We start from the raw sequence: 21,621 nt of genomic DNA, 5'->3' as shown, positions 1-21,621 counted from the left end.
ATAAGGAAATTAGGAGCAGGATGTGTATGGGTTATGTGTCATTTTGGGAGAAATTCCAAATTGCTTTATAAATTAGCAACTATGCATGCTTATTTTCCCATAGCTATCCATCATTTATCTTTTTCCTATTTTGCCATCTTTTAAAAAATTATGGGTATGAAAGTGAGTCTCAGAGTTGCTTTACAGTATTTCTGTAATTACTAGTAATTTGAAAAGTTTTTTTTTGGGGGGGATATGGCTGTTGATTACTTAGATTTTTTTCTTTTAGAACTGTCCATATTCTTCTACTATTTTTTTTTCTATTAAGGAATGGTTCTTATTCTTATACATATGAACCAGTTCTTTATAGATCTTGGAAATCTTGGAAATATAAAATGTCTCAAGTAAATATAATAAAGGTACATTCTCTGAGAAAAATGAGTTTTAAATAGTGACTCAATAACTGTGAACAAAGTAGTTCAGACTGGCTACATCCAAAAAGCCAGTTACCCCAGTGAGAAGGGAGAGAGGGGGAATCTCTATTGATACATAAGAATGAAGGAATCATAGTAGTCAAGTGGAATGTTATAATTGAATATACTAAGAAAAACAGGTTGGCATTCATGTGAGGCTAATCATACCCCCCTCTGACAATCAAGAAATATTAATTTTTTGATATTTTGTAATCCTTGCTAGAGGATTAAAACTACCAGAGTTGCTACTTCCTTGAAAAAGATAAAATCTCCCCCAATTTCACAGAGATTAAAAACAAATTGATTCTCTGGAAATATTTCAAGGACTACATGTTTGAGAAATAACAACTTTTTCTTTAATTATATCTTTAAACTAAGAGGGAAAACTAAACTTCTGAGTTCAACTCAAAAGTTTAGCATGTTGGCTTTATGTGTATAGACTTGATTATAAAATTAACAGCATAAAATCAGCTACCTTGAAGAATAGATGCAGCAGCAATCTATGCAGTAGAAGTTCAAGGTAATATTAATTTTGGGTTTTTTTTTGGAAACTTACTGCCAACATTTTCCCAGTTATTTTTCATTTCTAATATTGTATTTATTTTGTTTGTACAAAAAGTTTGTAAATTACAAAAAGTAATTGTAAAAATTAAAACAGTCCATTTTATCTTCCTATGATTTTCTTTATCCTTTCTTTGATTATGAACTTCTCCCTTAACTATCAATTTGGAATTTATTTTTTTCACTGCTCCTCAAGTATGCTTATGATGCCACTTTTTATACAGGCACAACTAGTTTTGTAGTGCTTTGCTTTATGTTTTATTGCACTTCTCAGATTTTTTTTTTTTTTAATAAATTGAAGGTTTGTGGCAACCCTGCCCTGAGCAAATCTATGAGTAAAGTGCTATCCAATAGTATTGCATACTACAGAGGAATCTTTCATGAAAGAAAGAGGGAATCAATGTGGCAAACTTCATCATTGTTTGTTAAGAAATTGCCATAGCCATACCTTCTTTGCTACTTTTTTCATTACTTTCCTTGAGATTTCCTGACTTTTTCTTCCTCTGTAAGAATTTTGTTAGTTTTATTTTTTTAGCTCTATAAAATAATCGTTTGGTAATTTGATTAGTATGCCATTGAACAAATAAGTTAATTTACATAGTACTACATTGTTATTTTTATTATTTTGGCTCTACTTACCTATGAGAAATTACTTTTTCTCTGATTTTTATTTCTGCAGAGTGTTTTCTTGTTGGATTCCTGGGTGTGTCTTGATAGATTGATTCCCCAAAACATTTGGATTTAGCAAAATGTGATTATTGGTGGCCTTAGAAAGAGCTGTTGCAGTTAAATAATAAAGGTGGAAACCAGATTAGATGTGAAAGAGAGGCGACATAGTGTAGGCAACAAACAAAGAAAGCTTTTGTTGGAGTTTGGCTGTGAGATGAAAAAAAAGATATATAGATTGAGGGTAAAGAGAAAAAATTTTTTTTCTTTAGGATGAGATGTAGGCATGTGAGGATCCCATTGATATTTACTAATAATTTTGTATTAGAGTTGGTCAGTTTTTGTGATATTTGGAGAAGTGGATGGTGGAAGTAATCCAGGGTTGGAATATAACTGGAGCAGCAGTGATAGGATAATAAGTTAGGAGATTCAAGGGTCCAGGGTAGAGTTAAACTGAACTAGTCAATTAAAAAGTTGAGAGGTTTTGAAGGGAAGATTGAGATTAGGATAGAAATTAATGCCTGGGTAAGTAGACAGGGATGACAGTTAAAAAAAAAAAAAGGATATAGATTGACATGGAATGGAGTTTTGAGTGTCATTAAAAACTAAGGTGTGGGGATGATGCGAGGAAAGTCAATTAATTATTCAACAAATATTTATTCATCATATTGTGTAAGCCAGGCACTGTGCTAGGCACTGGGGATTCAACTACAATGAAACAATTTCCATTTAAAAAGAACTTATATCCTAATGGAGGAGACAAGTACTTATATCAAGATATACAGTATAAATACAGTGAAATACAGTAGAAACATAAAAAAGTGAATAATAGCAAGGGTGGGGTTTGGGAATAATAGTAAAGAATAGGCTTTGGCATGATACAAAGTAATGGAAATAAGAGGACAATAGAGAAAATATTTTTTTGGGGGGAGGGTAAAGTAAAAATAGGATATAGGATGACAGTAAAGACTAGAATATGGAAGTGACCTGAAACAGGTAGTTTGGGGAATGACATGGATGGATAGGGTTGAAGATAGCAATAAGGAAATGAAATAGGGTGATTGTAGAGAATGAGTGGTTGATATTCAGTCATTTCCAACTCTTTGTGTTTCCATGGACCATAACAAGGCAGGACTTTCTATCCTTCACTGTATCTCAAAATCTGTCAAAGATCATGTTCATTACTTCCATGGCACCATCCATCTCATCTTCTGCTATTCCCTTTTCCTTTTGCCTTCAATTTTTCCCAACAGCAGGGTCTTTTTTCCATGAACCCTAGCTTCTCATGTAACCAAAGTATTTAAGTTTCAGTATTCGACCTTCCAGGAATAGCTGAATTTATTTAAGTATTGACTGATTTGATCTCCTTGTCATAGGGACTCTCAAAAATCTTTTCTAACACCACAATTTAAAAGTGTCAGTTCTGTAGTGTTTAGCTTTAGTTATGCTATAACTCTCATAGTCATATATTTCTTTTGGGAAAACCATAACTTTGACTATACAGACTTTTTTTTCATTAACATGTCTGTTTTTTAGTATGCTATCCAGATTTACTATAGCTTTTTTCTTCCAAGAAGCAAGCATCTTTTAATTTCATGGTTTCAGTAGTTGTTTGCAACGATTTTGAGCCAAAGAATAGAACATTTGATACTGCTCTGATTTCTTCTTCTCTTTACCAGGAAGTGATGGGACTAGTTGCCAAGATTTTTTTTTTTTTAAGGTTAAGCTTCAAGTCAGTTTTTATACTCTCTTCTTTTATTCTCCTCAAGATACTTCTTAATTCCTCTTTACTTTCTGCCATCAGAATCGTACCATCTGCATATCTAAGATTCTTGATTTTTCTTCCAGCAACCTTAATTCTGACTTGATTTGTCCAGCCTATCATTTTGTACGATGTACTCTGCATATAAATGAAAGAATAAGGTATCAGAATACAGCCTTGTATTCTTTTTCCAATCTTAAACCAATCAGTTGTTCCATGTCTGGTTCTAATTGTTGCTTTTTGGCCCAAATTCAGATTCCTTAGGAGACAAGTATAATGATCTGGTACTCCCAAGTCTTTGAAGACTTGCCACATTTTGTTGTGATCCACACACTCAAAGGCTTTTTAGTGTAGTCAATGAAGCAGAAGTAGATATTTTTCTAGAACTCACTTGCTTTTTCTGTGTTGGCAATTTGGTTTCTAGTTCCTCTGCCTCTTTGGAAATATGCCTGCTCATCTGATAATTCTTGCTTCACAGATTATTGAATCCAAGCTTGCAGAATTTTAAGCTTAACCTTCGTGCTGTGTGCAATGATCATAATTATTTCAGAATTTGTACATTCTTTGACTTTGCCATTTTTGAGATGAGAACATAAACTAATTTTTACCCCCAATACAGGGGACACTTGTTTTCCAAATTTGCTGGCAAATTGATTGCAGCAATTTAAGTGCATCATCTTTTAGGACTTTAAATAGCTCAGGGGGAATTCCATCACTTGCAAGACACTTATTGCAACAGGGGTGGGGTTTAGTGGGTGACACATTGGGAACAGATCTGAGTAGGCAGGTGACAGGAGGGGAAGGCTGGTGTTGGGGAAGATGGAGCAAGGTAAACTTCCCAATTCGGGGCCTGGTAAATCGACCTTTCCCCACTTTGGCAGTCTGATGTATGGGGCTAAACTATTCGTTAGTGTCTGGTGGGCAACTCCACTCTCTTATTTGTGGGCACGATAGGCGGGGCTACATCGTCACTGGGAGTCTGGCGGATGGGGCTAAGCGGTCTCTTGGTGTCCGGTGGGCGGGTTGCTTTCTTCCTTGGGACCTGGTGGGCGGGGCCACGCCATCCCTGGGGCGAGGTTGGTTCCCGGGCTGGGCCGGGGCGGAGCAGTAGGAAGTGCGGTCCATCCTCCCCGCTCTGACTCCCGGCGCTTCTAGGCTCACTAGAGTCTGGAGCCATGGGCAGCCGGGCCTCCTTCGCCGCTGCCGCCTCAGCTTTTCTCCTCGTTGTTGTCGGCCCTCTCCTGCGGAGCGGGGTGGCAGCCGCTCCCCGTCTGCCTCGGGCCGCCCAGTCCCTCCGGCTGTCCAGCTTGCCCAGCCGCGCCCCCGCCCCGGCTCCCGCCGCAGGACTCGCCTACAAGACCCACTACCTGGTCCAGCAGGTAAGAGCGTGGTGGCTTGGAGATGGGGCTGTCCTCCGAGAAAACCTCCTCCTCCTGCCATCTCTTCCTGCCTCCCCCGCCCGTGACCCCACAACCTAGCTTGGCAGCTCGCTGGATCAGTGTCCCCTCCTCCTCAGACATACCCCAAAGCTGCCTCTTTCTGGAAGGGGTTCTTTCAACTTTTAAATACTTCCAAAAGGGGAACTGCCACACTGCTTCCCAGATGCAGCCCCGGCTCTTGGCACACTCCCCCGCTCTAGGGACTTGGAACTTCTTCCTCTGTCCAAGTGACCGCTTTCCCTGCATCTTCCTAGATTTCCTTACCCTCCTCTCCCCCTTTTTTCCCGACTAGATTATATTATTTATACCTTCCCTTTCTACAGCCTTCTGGTTCATCTCGCTATCCCCGATTCCAGGGTTTTGAAATTTCTTCCTTAGTCGTGGACAGTTTTTCTTCCATTTCTTTCTCCTTCATTTCTTATCCTTTTATCCCAGCTTTGAATGCCCTACACTCCCCAGCCTAATTTAACTTTTCATCCTTAGCATTTCCAGGCAGATTTGAGGTCTGAAACTCCTTCCTTAGTCCAAGAGAGCATTCTAACTTCATCCTGCTTTCTTTCCCCACTCCCAGGTTTTTAGTAGTCTCAGAGATCTTTCTCCAACCTTCTGAATTTCCTTTTTTTTTTTTTTTTAAATTGACTTATAACACTTGAAACCCCTCTTTTCTAGCTTAATCCCTCTCCTTAGTGAGATCCAGGGGTTTGAAATATATACTTATTTGAATAGATTCTTTTTCTCCCATTAACCCCCCTCATCCCAATTTCTTTCCTTTATACATACTTTAAATGACACAACTCTCCCAGCCTAATTTATCTATCTAGCCCCCTCATTTCCAGGCAGCTATGTCTGAAACTCTTAATACAAAAAATGCTTGTAACACCATCCTCATCATTAAATTTGAAACTCCTTCCTTAGGCCAAGTGATCTCAGACTCATCCTGTCAGATTTCTTTCCTTTCCTTACCCTCCTCTCTCATCAGTTTATAACAATGAATCTCCATCTACCAGAACTCAGATCCCTAACTCTAGGACCAGGGATTTGAAATACCTTCCTTATTTTGATTGTTGTTCAGTTATTTCAGTCATGCCCCACTCTGTGGGCTCTTTTAGGGTGTTTTTAACATAAATACTGGAATGTTTTGCTATTTCCTTCATCTCATTTTATAGATGAGGAACTGAGGCAAGAAGGGTCCAGTTGCCCAGAGTCACAAGTGTCTGATGTCAGATTTAAACTTAGGGGTCTTCCTGATTTCAGACATGGCACTTTATCCACTACATGATCTAGCTTTTCTCTTTATTCTCCTCTTTTCTTTACGATCTTTGCTTTTTTTTTTTATCAACTAAAAATGCCCCCGACTCTCCCAGCTTAATTCTCCTTCACCTCGTTAGCATTTTCAGACAGATATGTCTGAAACTCTTGCCTTACTCTGAGGGATCTTCCTCACCAAATTTGGAACTTGTTCTATTAAAGAGATTAGATCCCTCTAACTTCACTCTTTTCTCCTCCCTCCTCTTTAAAATACTTGTCACTTTTAAAAATTTCTTGTAGTTTTTCCCTTTTGTTCTGAGTCTTCTTTTACAACATAGTTAATGTTGAAATATGTATAACATGATTGTACATGCATAACATATCAAATTGCTTGCTGTCTTAGGGATGGGGGAGGGAATAAGGGAGAGAGGAAAATTTGGAGCTCAAAATCTTACAAAGGTGTTGAAGAATATCTTTACATGTAATTAGAAAAAATACTATTAAATAAAAAAGTTTCAAAATAATCCTTTTAAATAGCAATTATATAAGTAAAAGGATTTATAGTAGCAAAACCATTCATTTATTTCATTCTGAATAAACCAACTTCATTTTATTAAGGAAAAAAAAAATACCTGCCCTATCCTGTCAGTGATATCAAACTCAAGTAGAAATTAATTCCTGTAAGTGACATACTGACTTAGAAAGCCACAAGTTAATATTATCCAATACAAATCCAATGCAATAATATATTTTAATTTATTTTCTTAAATATTTCCCAATTACATTTTAATCTGGTTCTGACCTTACCAGTTTTATGGGAGGCGTGTGTCCTGGGGCCTTTGAGTTTGATATGTCTCTCTGTTATAACTCATTTTTTCTACCTATAGCTCAAGGAGTTTATTACCCTTTTATTAGTTCAAGAGCTCTCTCTTCTTCCATCTCTTATCCAAATACTTTCTATTTTAACTAAAAGCCAAAGAAATCCAGTGTGAAGTTTATTAGGATTGTTTGTGGGGATAAGAGACTTTGAGTACAGATTTCTCCTATGAAAATTGAACTTTGAGTTTTAAAAGAAACTTGAATGCATTTTATGCTTAGTTTAGCTACAGGATGAGGCATTTCTAGGCAGAGGTAGGCTTGTAAAGGTATTGTGTGGGAAACAAGATAAGGTTTCCTTCTTGGTACAATGATAGGAATGAAAAAAGGCAAAGCTACATAGTTTTTTTTTTGTCCAGTCACACCTGATTCTTAGTGATCACTTTTGGGGTTTTTGGAATGTTTTACCATTTCCTTCTCCAGCAAAGCTTTGTGATCTACTTGAATTTGGCCTACTGCTCTATAGTTTAGAATTAGGGGAGTGAATCCCTAGAATAAAAATATGGAGTTTTCTTGAATCATTATTGTACCTTGGGAAGACTATTGAATAGGAATAAGAAGAACTGAGTTTGAGTTGCAGCCTTAACACTAGCTAATTAGCTTTGTGACTTTGGTTAAATTATTTCCCCTTTCCTGGCTTTCATCTGTAAATTGTTGGATTTAGACGATAATTTTTGAGGTAACATAATTCAAACAATCTGTGATTTAAGTTGGAGATATGTTTTTGAGGAAATGAGAGAAAGTAGGGAATCTTCTCTGTGAATGCAAAGTAGCATAACATCTTTAGTCCTTAGCTTTCTTATCTTTAAATTGAGCAATAGCTTGGAACAGATGTTTGAAGACATTGTTTGATGAGTTAATGTGATATGGGTGTACAGGAAATGGTTAGTTATGATGAAAAGAATTCTATCAAAGGAGAATAGGAGATTTTGTACTATGGTATAGAAACGTGACCATAAAAAGGGAAGTACAAAGCAAATGAAAGAATTGTGAACTTCTTGAGGATTGTTGTTGCTTGTTTGTTTTTGACTGGGCTTGTGATTTCTTTGATGTTATTAATTCTCAGTCCAAAAACTCCCTAGTTAAATCTTAGTTAAATAACTTCTAAATGCAGAGTTGCTCAAAGGAACTCTTATATTAGTTTTAAATGGTCAATGGATGAAGTAGCCATTGTATGTATCAGATAAATCCTTAGTCAATTTGTGTTTTGCTCATGAGTTTATATTTACAAGGTATCAAATTTTTTAGGACACAGAACAATAATTAAAAAAATTAGTCAGTAGTTAATTAAAATTATTATAAACTATTCTTCCTCACCACCAGACCACTTTGATTTTTACAGGTGGTTATTTTTTGGAGGAAATAGTCCACATATTTGCTATATTTGTTATAGTGTTAGTAATTATTAATTTCTGAACAAATTTTCAGTTTGCTATTATTTATTGTGCAGATCTTCAAGCAAATATTATTTGCATTATTAATTTTTCTTTAAACCATTGTGTCTGTTGAAAGAAGCATAAAAAGCACATCAAGATGATGTTAATATCTGCATTTCAAAATTTTTTATAGGTGATCTCTATATATCATTCAAAATGTTTGATAGTCAATAAAGTGAATTGTTATATTTTAAAAAGGTTATTTATCTACTATTTGCCTGTACTCATTAGTTGAAACATGCAGCACTTTCAAATCATAAAAAGAGAAAAAATGTAAATTCCTAAATGTTTAACTCAAGTATGTTGTAATTATTACACTTAAATACTCTATTGAGCTTGAGGATCAGTAACTTGATCCACTGTATATTCATGGTTTAGTGAGCATGATGTTGTATTTTCAAGAGTTATAGGTTTAAATTGTTTGCTTGCCATTACCTAACAATATGATGGTGAATAAATAACAACTTCTCTGACCTTAGATTCCTTAAAGAATGGAATGAAAACTCTTCCTAACTGCCTGCCCCCTTAACTTCTAAAGCAAGTCTACCTCTAAAATTTTTAGACTTTGATATTATAACCTGCTTTAGTTCATACAAAAAGAAGCCCCAAACCAAGTGAAACTGAAAACTGAGTCTTAATTGCCACTGTTATTTAATTGTCACCGAAGGGGTTTATTTCTCTTTCTTTTTTTGTGTCCATTTTGTATCAATGGTTTTTTTTTTCTCACTTCCTTAAAGTCTTGAAGTTGTGCTCATTTCTTAGAAATACCTAAAACAAAACTGAATTTGAATAACAAATGCTTTAATTGTGGATAATGTGTATAATGTAATGTGAATATTGAAATAAATATTTATGTACTATAAATTTTTGGACCCAGCTAATCATAGAAATTAGTTGTAATGGCTTTATCAATTATTTAGTGTAATTCTACCTTGTTTTATTTCCATTTCAACAAACATTATGTAGTTAAATATGAAAAATCTGCTCTCAAGGACTATATGTTCTATTAAAAAGATACTTGTACCAATTAAGTAAATGAATACAACATATGTACAAACTATTAGAAAGAAGGAGGGAAATCAGAAAGGTCACCTTTAGGAGAGGGTGCTTAAGTTGAGTTTTGACAAAAACTAAAAATTTAAGAATCAGAGGGAGAGAGGAAGAATATTATTGTTCTGGGAGCCAGCCTGTGCAAAGGCTTGGAGTTAGAGATTGAGTATTATGTATAGGAACTAGAAAGTTGGCCAGTTTGACTGGAATGTAGAATATGTGAAGAGAAATAATATGTGTATGATCATAGTAAATTGTAGACTCAGTTTAGAAAGATAGATTGAAGCAAGATTGTGAATGGTTTTAAATGATATTTAAATAAATATTTTATTTTCAGGGTAATAGGGGATTATTGAACCTCCTTAAGCAGAGGAATGATCTAATACCTGTGCTTTTATAATTTCAATATGACATCTGTGTAAAGAATGAATTGGAATGGGGAGAGGCTGGAGGCAGGTAGACCCATTAGGAAGTATTAAACTTTATAAAACTATGGAGTAGATGAAAATTGTCTCTCAGATTCCTGATAGGGTGTTAACTAGATTTTCTGAGATCAAGATGGGTCTTTGGATCTGGGTTGGTCTTTATGAATAAGTACCAGTCCAGGTGGTCAGTGAGAGATTTCTTGTCTGAACCCTCTTTGGTTATAGAATGGTTGATCCATTCACCTTCCATTTTGGCTTGTTTTTGTATCCCCTTTACCACTGACAAGTATTTGCAAAAAGAATATGATATGAGTTCAAATATGGGAAAGGATGAAAATGGAGAGAAATATATGGGAAAATATAGTTCAGGAAAAAGAAGTGAGTGAGACCAATGTCTTGTAAGTTGTTTATGAACACTTCTTTCAAAGAAAAAAAATAGTAGGCTTCCCCCCAAATGACATCACAAAAAATGAAAAAGACTACATTTTAACAGGTAGGAAAAGACATCATTATTGACACAGGAGATAGTCCTGATTTGACTTTCTGTGCATAGTCATACTATTGACTCATCAGAGCCAATATTAGCATTTGTAATAAACAAGAAGAATATATGAGAAAAAGATGTAAAACATGATAAAAAAGATGTAACTCAATTATTTAAACCAATTATTGAAACTTAAACATAGACAGTGGGCAACAGAAATGATATCAGTACTGATTATAATAATTTCATATAGACATAAAATGAAAATTAATGGCTTCTTAAAAACAAAAACCTCAAAATAATCCAGAGAGTGCTTTGGTTAACATTTGATTTACTTGTCAGATGCAAAGAGATGGCTGCCAAGGCCATTCTAGGTTGAATCTATTGAGGGGATTAGGGCAGCAAGTGGTTAATTGTGAAAATTGAGTGAACTATACTGGCTCCATCTTGTGACTCAATTCTGGAGTCAATTCCCTTTCTATTCAATTATGGGTCTAGTCCAAATTCTGTCTTGTGAGAAAACTTTATTCAATTGTGGGAACTGGGAGAAAGCTATTGCATTGTTTGAGCCTCGCCATATGTGGCTGGGAAACTGGACAACCTCTCCTTGCTGTTTAGAGACCCTTAACCAAAGACCTATATTATGCTGAACATCAAGTTACTCAGATCCAAAGATTGATGCAAATTGAGGGGATTAGGACAGTAAGTGGTTAATTGTGGGAACTGAGTAAACCACATTGGCTCCATCTTGTGATTCAATTCTGTAGCTAGCTCAATTCCTTTTCTATTCAATTATGGGCCTAGTCCAAATTCAATCTTGTGAAAAAAATTTATTCATTTGTGGGAATTGGGAGAAAATCTTATTGTATTATTTGAACCTAGCTCTGGTATGGCTGGGAAACTGGACAACTTAGTTTTCCCTTCTATTAAGAGACCCTTAACTAAGGATCTAGGTTATGTTAATCAGAAACTCAGATCAAAAAATTGATGCAAAAAGTTTTCTCAGAATTGTACATTTCAAGCAACCCATATGTCTTATCTGAAAACTGGCTTGTACTGATCAATGTTCCTGTGGTTCACAGACTTCTGGGGAGAGTGGGACATTTCTTTTTCTGATTCTAGGGAATTACATCTATTCACCCTCCCTCTCCCAATTTGAAAAGCCCCTAATTTTTCTTCCAAATAGAAACCATATTACCCAATGTTATGTTGTTTCCTTTTAATTAATTAGCCTATTTGATTAATTATTTTTAATGAACAAAAGTGTCTGGTCCTGATTTGTTGGACAATTAGCCTGAATTGCTTAATAAATCAATATTCTTAGAAAATTGACTCTTTGTCATTTCATCTTTCACCACAGAATAAGAATAGAGACTTGCCCATAAAGTCTTACAAAGAAGATTGATGGATGTTTATGAGTAGAATTGTCTCATCAAGCAGAGAGAATGCTTAGAGTAAAAGTTATTTAAAGAAAGCTTGACAGGTTAACTATACCTGTTTGCCACATATTTCTGTTTGTACTTTTCATTCCATTTTCATCCTTGAAATGGGTGTGATTATCTTAAAAGAGCTTTATAAATTGCATTTTAAGATGAAAAAAATTTCAAGGTATTTGCATTAGTTCTTTTTATGATGTTGGGAGAAATGGAGGAAAGCTTTGAGAACTTTGCAAGCATTTCTCGTAACAAATTTTGGGAAGAATACGGACAAGAGTTGCACAGGATGATCAGACACGGATAGATTGTGTTCTGCACAATCTCAAACTCTCAGGAACTCTCAAATTGACATTATAGATCCATTCGAGTATTACAATGTTGCATTAAAAAACTTTTTGGCATAGTTACATAATTACGATTTTATTGTTTTATATTAATTTGGCCTATTTATATTCTGTTTCTCTGGTATAAATTCAACCCAATAATAGGCTGTGGGAGTTTTAAATATGTTTCTGACTTTTTTTTTTTGCTGGGGCAATTGGGGTTAAGTGACTTACCCGGAGTCATACAGCTAGGAAGTGTTAAGTGTCTGAGGCCACCTTTGAACTCGGATCCTCCTGACTTCAGGGCTGATGCTATATCCACTGTGCCACCTAGCTGTCTCAGTTGTAGTAAATTATAGGAAAATGTATCTCTACCTTAATAAATTCTTAATTTTTCTGGATATTTGACACTGTGCTGCCCTAAAGACTTCTCTGCATATCACTGTCAGATATCAGTAGGATCTGATGTCTAGGGTAAAAGGCAAAAACTGAAGATTACATAATTAATAAACAGAAGATGAAGCACACCCTCCAGGTGGATATACATTTTGAAGTTTTGGAAGCCATTGTTTCTCCAGCTATTGCCATATTACTTTTTCCAGCACTTGGAATTATAGAAGTTTAGCAATAAAAAGGACTGAAAGATTTAGTTAGAAGGCACTTTGAAATCATCTCTCATTTTGTTTATAAAATTTTAAAATTATACAGTATATACATATTTTACCCACATCCCCTTTCCATTGAAAAAAAGAAAAACAAAACTTTTGGAAGAAGTATACATGGTTAACAAAATAAATTATTGTATTGGTCATGTACAACATATATAACATTCTACATCTTGAGTTCATTAATCCTAAATCAGGAGGAGTAGGTAGAATGCTTTGTCATTAGTCTTCTGGAATCATGGTGGGTCATTGCCTTAATCAAGTTTCTCTGAAACTGTCCCTTTCATCATTTCTTAAGATGCTGTGATATTCATTCATATACCATTATATAATCAGTCATTCTAAAGTTGATGGGCACTCTTTAGTTTCTAGTTCTTTGAATTAAGCACTTAGTTTAAACAAAACATTGTGCTAAGGATACAAATACAAAAGTAATATAGCTCTTGCTTTCCAAGAGTTTGCTTTGCAATAGGGCAGACATCATGTGGGTGCTTTTAGCTTAAAGTCATTTAGGAAAGTCCCTTGTCCTTAGTGAGCAGTAGGAAAGTAGCTACTGATGCTCTTTCTTCAATGGCATTATTTAAGATGGTTATTCCTAAGGCTCTTGGACTCAGGGTCTGTGGTCTGAAGGGAAATGGGGGTCAGGATGGTGGTGGGGATTGGATTTGTCTAGTATATGTTTTTTCCCCCCCAGAGTGCCTTGTTTCTTCAGCTTCTTTGCCACTACAAAAAGATCTGCTATAAATATTTTGCACTTCTAGGTGCTTTTCTTCCTTCTTTGATCTCTTTGGGTTATGGACTATTAGTGTTATTGCTCTAATAACCTATTGGACCTACTAAGGCTATACACAGTTTTCATTTGTCATTTTATAAATAAGATGAGGTCGACCTGGAGAGGTGTAAATGATTTGTTGAAGGTCCTGTAGGTAATAACAGAGCCAAGATTTTTTTTGGTGGGGAGGGGATAGGGTTAGAAATGGTGAGAAGGGCACTAATAATAGGTAACTGGTTTTATAATCTCCAGGAGAAGGAAAAAACAAAGTACTTAAAACTGCCTTTGGGACTAATTTGGTGACAGTTAAATCACAGTCTTAAGAATTTTTAAAAATGTAATGATGTTGGTATTTGTCATAGAGTTGGCTTACATGTTTTCCTGATAGAGTGTTTGACAAAGCTCACTGTGATTTAATAACCTAATTTAAACAAGGAATTACAATCAAAACAATGGCTCTTGCTCAGCAGATGGGAAAGTGAGGAAGTACTTGTTTATTAGTGAATTTTTATTTTTATGCTTTGTATACTATGGGTCACACTGCAGACATTCCCTTTTAAAACTCTCGGAAATGGTTACTTCCTCTACAGTGAGGACTTCTTCCTTTCTTTGAGAAGTTAGTGCAGTATCTACAGAAAGTAATGAAAATTATTCCTCTTCCTTTGGCAATGAGTATTTCCTTTTTTTATATACAATTGACTTAAAATATTAATTATCTTCTTAGGAGTAGCCAAGGTTCATGGTAGATTTAAAATGTATCTTTTGGTTTTACAAATAATTTTAACTTTTATAAATGACTAACTTTTTAAATCTATTAAATACTCAGTAAATACTATTAATTTCTTTTTTTTTGTATATTGTTTTGTCTTATTTAAATCCTGTCCTATGTGTAAGAAATTTTAATGAACAGGGTGATATTTCTAATCTATAGCTTCTCTTATGGTAGAGGTTTGAGAAATTTGTTTGTGTGAACACACTATTTTTGCCAGTGGGTTGTGTGGGCTCTTGCTCATCTATTAGAGAAGAGATTTTCTTAGTATTCATTAACTTTATTTTCCACATAACCTCTTTCTTTTTGCTTTCTTGGTCATTCACCTAACCCATTAACTCCCCTGATTCAAATTTACTTAAAAGATTCTTTGGTCTTCAGGTACCAACTTCATTCTTTTATGTGATTCAAAAAATTCTAAGTTACTCCTGTAGCATTCTTTTCTGATTAGCTGAAAATAATAATAGTTTATTAATTTTGGCCTTGCATATAAATTCAATGCAGTAGGTTGTTGGTTATCTACACAGGGATTACACATGCTCAGTTTTTAATTTTAATTTCTTCCAGTCTTTTAGCTTGTTCCCAGGGCACCTTGCCTCTTATCAGAGAGATTGTTTAGAGACTTCAAAATAATTTTTGTTATCATCTTGTTTCACATAGTGAAAAAATTATTAGGAAAGTAAATCTTTTATGGGGAGAGAGAATATAAATTAATCCAAAACCAAGTAGCAGTCATTTAATAAATGTTTATTGACTAAGTGATTGATAATGAATAGCATTTATATATATATATATATATATATATATATATATATTTTTTTTTTTTTTTTTTTTTGGCAAAATGATGTGCAAATATATCATTTGGTCTTCACAACAACCCTGAGAAGTAGATGCTATTATTGTCCCCATTTTATAGCTGGGAAAATAAGCAGACAGGTTAAATGACTTGCTTAAGGTCACACAGATAGAAAATGTTTAAAGCTGGATTTGAACTCTGGTTTTTTTAACTCCATTTCCAACACCCTATTGATTGCTTTGCCTGTGGCTTCCTTTCAGTGACATACTAGAATGTTTAATGTCACTGTTCTTTTCTCCAAAAGGTAAGCTTCAGGAAGGATCATATCTTTAATTTGCTTTGTACAGCATTTAAGATAACATATTATTTAATAGCTTTAGTGATAAGGATATATTGTGTTCAAGTTGCTCCAGGATTTCCAAATTTTTGCAATACAAATACCTCTTTCTAATATTAAATTTATAACCAGTTTACTTTTAGTACTCTTTGAGTAAATTGACATTGGCAAAAGCACCGTATAAACTTAGTGACACTTCTAAATGTATTTTATTGTATATTTATTTTTTGTTTCTTTGTTTTTTTTAAGGCAATTGAGTTTAAGTGACTTGCCCAAGATTGCAAGTGGTAAGTGTCAAGTGTCTAAGGCCAGATTTGATCTTAGGTCCTCCCGACTCCATGGGCAGTGCTCTATCCTGAGCCATCTAGCAACCTGATATATTTTTATTTTATTGATTATAACAGTATCTATGTACATTTGAAAAATAGAAATTTGTGTATATATATATATTTTTTAGATTTGCTGATTTTATTATTTGTGTATATTTTGGAGAAATATTATTTAGCTGACTGAAGCTTTGTTTATTCAAAACTATCAGAATAACTAGTTTATGGATTTGTGGAATGTTTTAGTAGGTCCAGGGTTCCTCTGGAGTCCATCCCTCACAAGTTGTTGTAACTGATCAAAGTTTTCATATTAAACTTGAGTCCAGACATTGGTTAATGTTTGTTTAAAATATGAAGGCTGCCTACTTATCATGTTGTATTGGATTGTGTGGGAATTGAAAATATTTTGTTTTCTATTACCCATTGCTAGGTACATGAAGTAAGGAGACATAATGGATTCTCTCAGTTTACAGTTTTTATTCTCTTAATTTTACAGTTATATAGAAAGGGCCTAAAAAAACAGGAGTTTGATTATGCTTCAGGCCTTTGAGCACTCAGTGGAATTAAGAGCATACCTAAAACTCTCTTCAAGATATCACTTAAATAGAGTTTTGTAAAATGCTTAGGCAAAAATGTGCAAGAGATTATGACACTTGTAGTCAGCCTAGTGTTGTAGCCTGATGTTTGAAAATAGAATATGTAAACTACACATAGTCAGAGTTTTTCATCACTAATAACGAAATAGAAGCTTCATTTTCGCAGATATGGTGGAATGGAAAGAGTTCAAAATCTAGACTTCTGACAACCAATTTCAAATTCTGCTGCTTCCTAGTTATAGGACCTTAAACAAGGAATTTATTGTCTTCAGGGTCCCCATCGTTCTTGATCTCTATAGCATTCGATTCTGTTGATCATTTCAATCAGTCAACAGTCACCAAGCATTTATTAAGCACCTTTTTTGTGCTAGACTCTGTGCTAAATATTGGGAAACTCAAAAATAGTTCCTGTCCTTAAGGAGCTCACAATCTATTAGGAAAATAGTGCAAATAACTATATACAAATGATATGTAAATGGTAAATTAGAGAGATTCTCCAAAAGAAAATAATGGCAGCTTTTGGAAGATAGGATTTGAACAGAGATTTAAAAGAAACAAAGGAATTTTGAGTAGAGGTAATATAGGAGAACATTACAGAAATGAGGGACAGCCAGTGAAAATTCAGTCAAGCAATAGCATGGAGGAACAGTAAGAAACATAATATCATTGTATCATAAGGTATATAGAAGTGAATAAATCATAAGAGGATTGGAAAGGTAAGAAGGGGCTAGATTACAAAGGCCTTTATTTTTTCTATTCATTTCACTTAGCATCAGTTCATGTCTCTCCATGTCTTTCTGAAATCATCCTGCTGGTCATTTCCTATAGAACAATAATATTCCATAACATTCATAATTTACTCAGCCATTGTCCAATTGATGGGCAACCACTCAGTACAAAGGCTTTTAAAAGCCAAACAAAGGATTTCATATTTGATGATGGAGTTAATAAGGATTCCTTAGGTTCGAGTAGGAAGGTGACATGATTAAACTCTTTGGTAATTGAGTGAAAGATGAATTGGAGTGAGAGAAACCAGCCAACTATTGCAGTAATTAGACATGAGGCACTGAAGGTCTGAACTAGGCTGGTGGCGGCTTCAGAAGAGAGAAGGGGTCAAATACAAGAATTTTGCAAAGATAGAATCAATTGATTAGATATAGGGGATGTGAGAGAGGGTTAGGTTGTGAACTTGAATGATGGGGGAAATGGTGGTACTCCTGAAAGTAATAGGATATTTTGGGAGAGGGGAGGGTTTGAAAGGAAACATGAGTTGTTTTGGACATGTTGAGCTTAAGATGTGTATAGTTTATCTAGTCAAGATCTAGTTGGCAGTGTGAGATGTAATACTGGAGGTCATCAGGGAGGTTAGGGCTGGATAAACAGATCTAAGAATCATCACCATAGAAATAACAATTAAATCTTTGGGAGATGATAAGACCACCAATTGAAATATCATATGGAGAGAAGAGAAGACCCAGGACAAAATCTTGGACACTTAAGATTAGTGAGCATAACTTGGGTGAACATCCAGGGAAGGAAATTGAAGAGAATAAGAAGGGTGTAGTATAAAAATCTAAAGAGAAGAAAGTTTTGAGGAGAAGGAGCATGATCAGCACTGTCGTAGGCTTCGGTGCATTAAAGAAAGATGAAAATTGAGAAATAATATAGGGATAGTCTCTTCTTTGGGTTCTCTTCCGTTTTGGTTCTCCTCCTATATGTCCTAATGTTCCTTCCTTATTTTTCTGTTGATTTTTCATCCATTTCATGCTTATAAATCCTAGGTATCCCTGAGGCTTTATCCTTGGCCCTCTTCTCATTTTGTTCTGTACTCTTTCTTTTTATATCTCCTCAGCTTACATGGGTTCATTTATCAGATCTATGCATGATTTCTAGATCTTCATATCTAACTTTAATCTCTCTCCTTAGTTCCAGTCTCATATCACCAACTGCTTCCTAGAAATTCTATATTTATGTCCCATAGAAATCTACAAAACAGAACTTATTTTCTCCTCCCCAATTCCCTTCCTCCTTCCCTCTTTCACATATCCTTGTAAAGTTGAGGACAGCACCATCCTCCCAGTAAAGGGAAGGATTGATTGAAAAATATTTAATGCAAATGTGCAAATATTTGGCATTAGCCAATAAACAGATTTTGAAGTGATTATACACAGATTGGATAGAAGCCATAAAAATATTATAAACCTGGAGTTCATGAACCCTCAAGGAATCTGGATATATTTCAGGGGATCCATGAACTTGGGTGAGGAAGAAATGCATCTTTATTTTAACTTTCAACTGAAATTTAGCATTTCCTTCAATTATGAATTTTAAAAAATGATTCTGAGAAGGGATTTATAAGCTTCACCAGATTATCAAAAGGGCCCATGATGCAAAAAAGGTCAAGGACTTCTGCCCTGTGGCAACATGTTGAAGTGAAATTTCATTTTATTCAGCTTAGTTGGGATTTCTACTAGAAGCTACAATAGTCAGAAAGCCAGCAAGAAGAAATGGGACAGATCATTTTGAACAGATACCAGCAGTCTTTAAAGGGAGGAGGCAGAACTGTATAATTATATAGTTACCTCATGATTACAACCACAAATTGTATATATTAAGAATCTAGCATTCCACTGGCTATTGTTACTTGGTTGTCCTACTTTTATTTACATGTGATGAAACACTCACTTGGAAGTGATAGTCACAGAAAATATGACTTATTAATGCTGTTCAGTAATTCTTCAGTTGTTGACAGAATAGTTATTTTACTAAATGACTTCTTAAGCATATTTTCTTCACAAGAGACTTTTATTCAGTTTTGTCATGAGGTGATGATCACATTCTTACGACTTTTGAGTCTCTGAACCCAGTGATGTTCTGGCAAGATCCATAGAATTAAGAACTGGAATGATTGGGCTTGCCCAAGGTTACATAAGTAATAATTAGCAAAATCAAGATTGAAGCCCAGGTACTTGGATTTGAACTTCATTGCTTTTTCCACTCTGTTGTGGTTGCTGATTGTAAGAAGATTTTAAAAAATTCTATTGTAAGATAATTTTAAAAAGTGATTGGAGCTGGGTCAGAAATTATGAAGAAATTTTCTTTCTTCAAATCAACAATAATTTATTAAGTTTCTGAAATGTACTGAGCACTATTTTAACTTAGTTTTATTTTTTCTTTTAAATGAAAAAATTTATTTCTGTCCTTTCTATCTCCTTGTCTCCACCTTCCCACCCCCAAATTTAACAAAATAAAGCCAAACCCTTTTAATATTATTCTGACTCTTACCTTCCTATTAACTTCAATGGCAACTGTTTTGCCACACTTGCCAACATGAGGCTTTAATATAGCAATCATTCCTTTCTTTTCTCAGGTTCACTGACATTTTTTATAGGGGTTCTCCAAAAGTATAAAAAAAGAGCCAGCTCCTCTGCTGAAGAAGTCCAAGAGCCTAGACAAACCTGTGAAAAGTTAAATAACATAAGATATCAGTACCAGCCATGTAAAATTATCATTGTCATGAAGTAGTATATTGATTTCCAGATGAATAGTTCAGGTAGCAAGTACTTTGTAGGTGAGAGAAATTTAGAGTTAAGTGTCCAGGGAAGATCTTAAGAAAGAAGGGAAATTGAGTGGGTTTTGAGGAATTACTAGGGTTTCTATAGACAAAGAGTTAGGGAGAAGGTATCATACAGGATACATTTGAGGGAAGAGCTATTAATTGAAAGGACAATAGTGTTAGGAGATGTTGAAGTTTGTGTCTAAATTTAGGTAGTAGTAGTAGGAATGAAAAAGAAGAGAGCAAAAAAAAAAATGTAGCAGTACCACTAGTAAGGAAGCAAGATCTGAAGTCTTTTAAACAGTTAGAGAAAAGAGGTAAAAAGTGTCTGGAAGTTGAATTTCTTCTGAATGTCTCTAAGGTAACTGTGAGGGAAGATTTTGAATATTGGCAGATCAAAAACACATGGATAAAAAATTGTCAGTGAACGTGAGAAAAGAAAGGAATTGTTACATATTAAAGCCTCATGGTGATAGGTGTGGCAAAACGGTTACCATTGAAGTTAATAGAAAGGTAAGAGTCAGAGCAATATTAAAAAGGCTTTGCTTTATTTTGTTAAATTTTGGGGTGGGAAGGTGGAGATAAGGAGATCGAAAGGCTAGAAATAGTTTTTCATTCATTTAAAAGAAAAAAATAAAACTAAGTTTAAAAAATTTAAAAACCAAAATGCAGGCCATCCCAGCTAGAGAGGTTAAGGTTAAAAAGTTGGAAGGCCACTTGTTGTCTTAACAGGGAGAATTGTGTTCCTTGAAAAAAAGTAAAAAGAATTGTAAGTGAAAAAGAAAGAAAATCATGGAGATAGCTAAAGGAAATCTTACTCTGTGTCAGAAAGCTAAAAAGTAGAACAATAAGATACCATAAAAGAAAGGAAAAAAAAAAGAATCATTGTTTTGAAGCTCCTTCTGTAGAGCTAGAGTTTTTAACCTCATGTTCATGGGCCCTCAGGGAAATGATGGATTAATTTTAGGTCATCTCCCTATTGAAAAAAAAATTACATCTTTATTTTCTCTGACTTGTAATTTAATTTTAGCATTTCCTTGAATTATAAATTAAAAGAATTTATTGTTAGAAGAGGTCCAAAGGCTTTACCAGACATACAGAGAGAATTTTTTTTTACACAAAAAAAGGTTAAGAATCTCTGCCATAGAGGTTAAAGCTGGACCTTCTGAGGAGGAATCAAGTTCTCATTCTTTTTAGGTAGGTGATGAGGATACATAGATTCTGGAGAAAGGTTATCTAGATTTTCTAGGGGAAGAAATGAGATCTGGTAGTTGGCGTTTATTGCTGATTGTTAGAAAATAAGTTGACCTCATATGAACTGTAGAAAAATATATCTAAACAGGAAGAAGATATACATCTTTCTCTGTTATGTATGAAAGAAAGGTACCTTGGAAGTTTTTGGTTCAACATTGGAATGAAATGAAACATTCATAAAAGGTCTGACACTTAACAGAAGATTAATTTCGCTATATTGGGGGAAGGATATTTGACAAAGATATTTGAAGACATTGTTGATTCAGCTGAGCACAGCACTTCTGCCTCTCCATTGGTTATGGTGGTCGACTGGTTATGTATGTGTCAGGAAGGAGCTAGAGCTCTTCGTGGGCTTTTCCTACTTAAGAATGGACTGAACCTTTAATTCCCTG

At 34.8% G+C, this 21,621-nt stretch overlaps 1 protein-coding gene across 1 annotated transcript in view; it reads left to right on the top strand.

Annotated features, from left to right (window-relative positions):
• The first annotated feature begins 4,527 nt into the window (after positions 1-4,527).
• The window catches only part of PRCP (prolylcarboxypeptidase), a 66,707-nt gene continuing 49,613 nt past the window's right edge, over positions 4,528-21,621 (top strand). The window contains exon 1 of the mRNA XM_031961837.1: positions 4,528-4,820. Coding sequence (XP_031817697.1) covers positions 4,617-4,820 — 204 coding nt within the window. The 5' untranslated portion in view covers positions 4,528-4,616. The remainder of the gene's footprint in view (positions 4,821-21,621) is intronic.

This window comes from Sarcophilus harrisii, chromosome 3, assembly GCF_902635505.1.
Source record: "Sarcophilus harrisii chromosome 3, mSarHar1.11, whole genome shotgun sequence".
NCBI classification, from domain to species: Eukaryota; Metazoa; Chordata; class Mammalia; order Dasyuromorphia; family Dasyuridae; genus Sarcophilus; species Sarcophilus harrisii.
The sequence above is the reverse complement of the archived record's forward strand: the minus strand, read 5'-3'. Positions and strand labels throughout refer to the sequence as shown.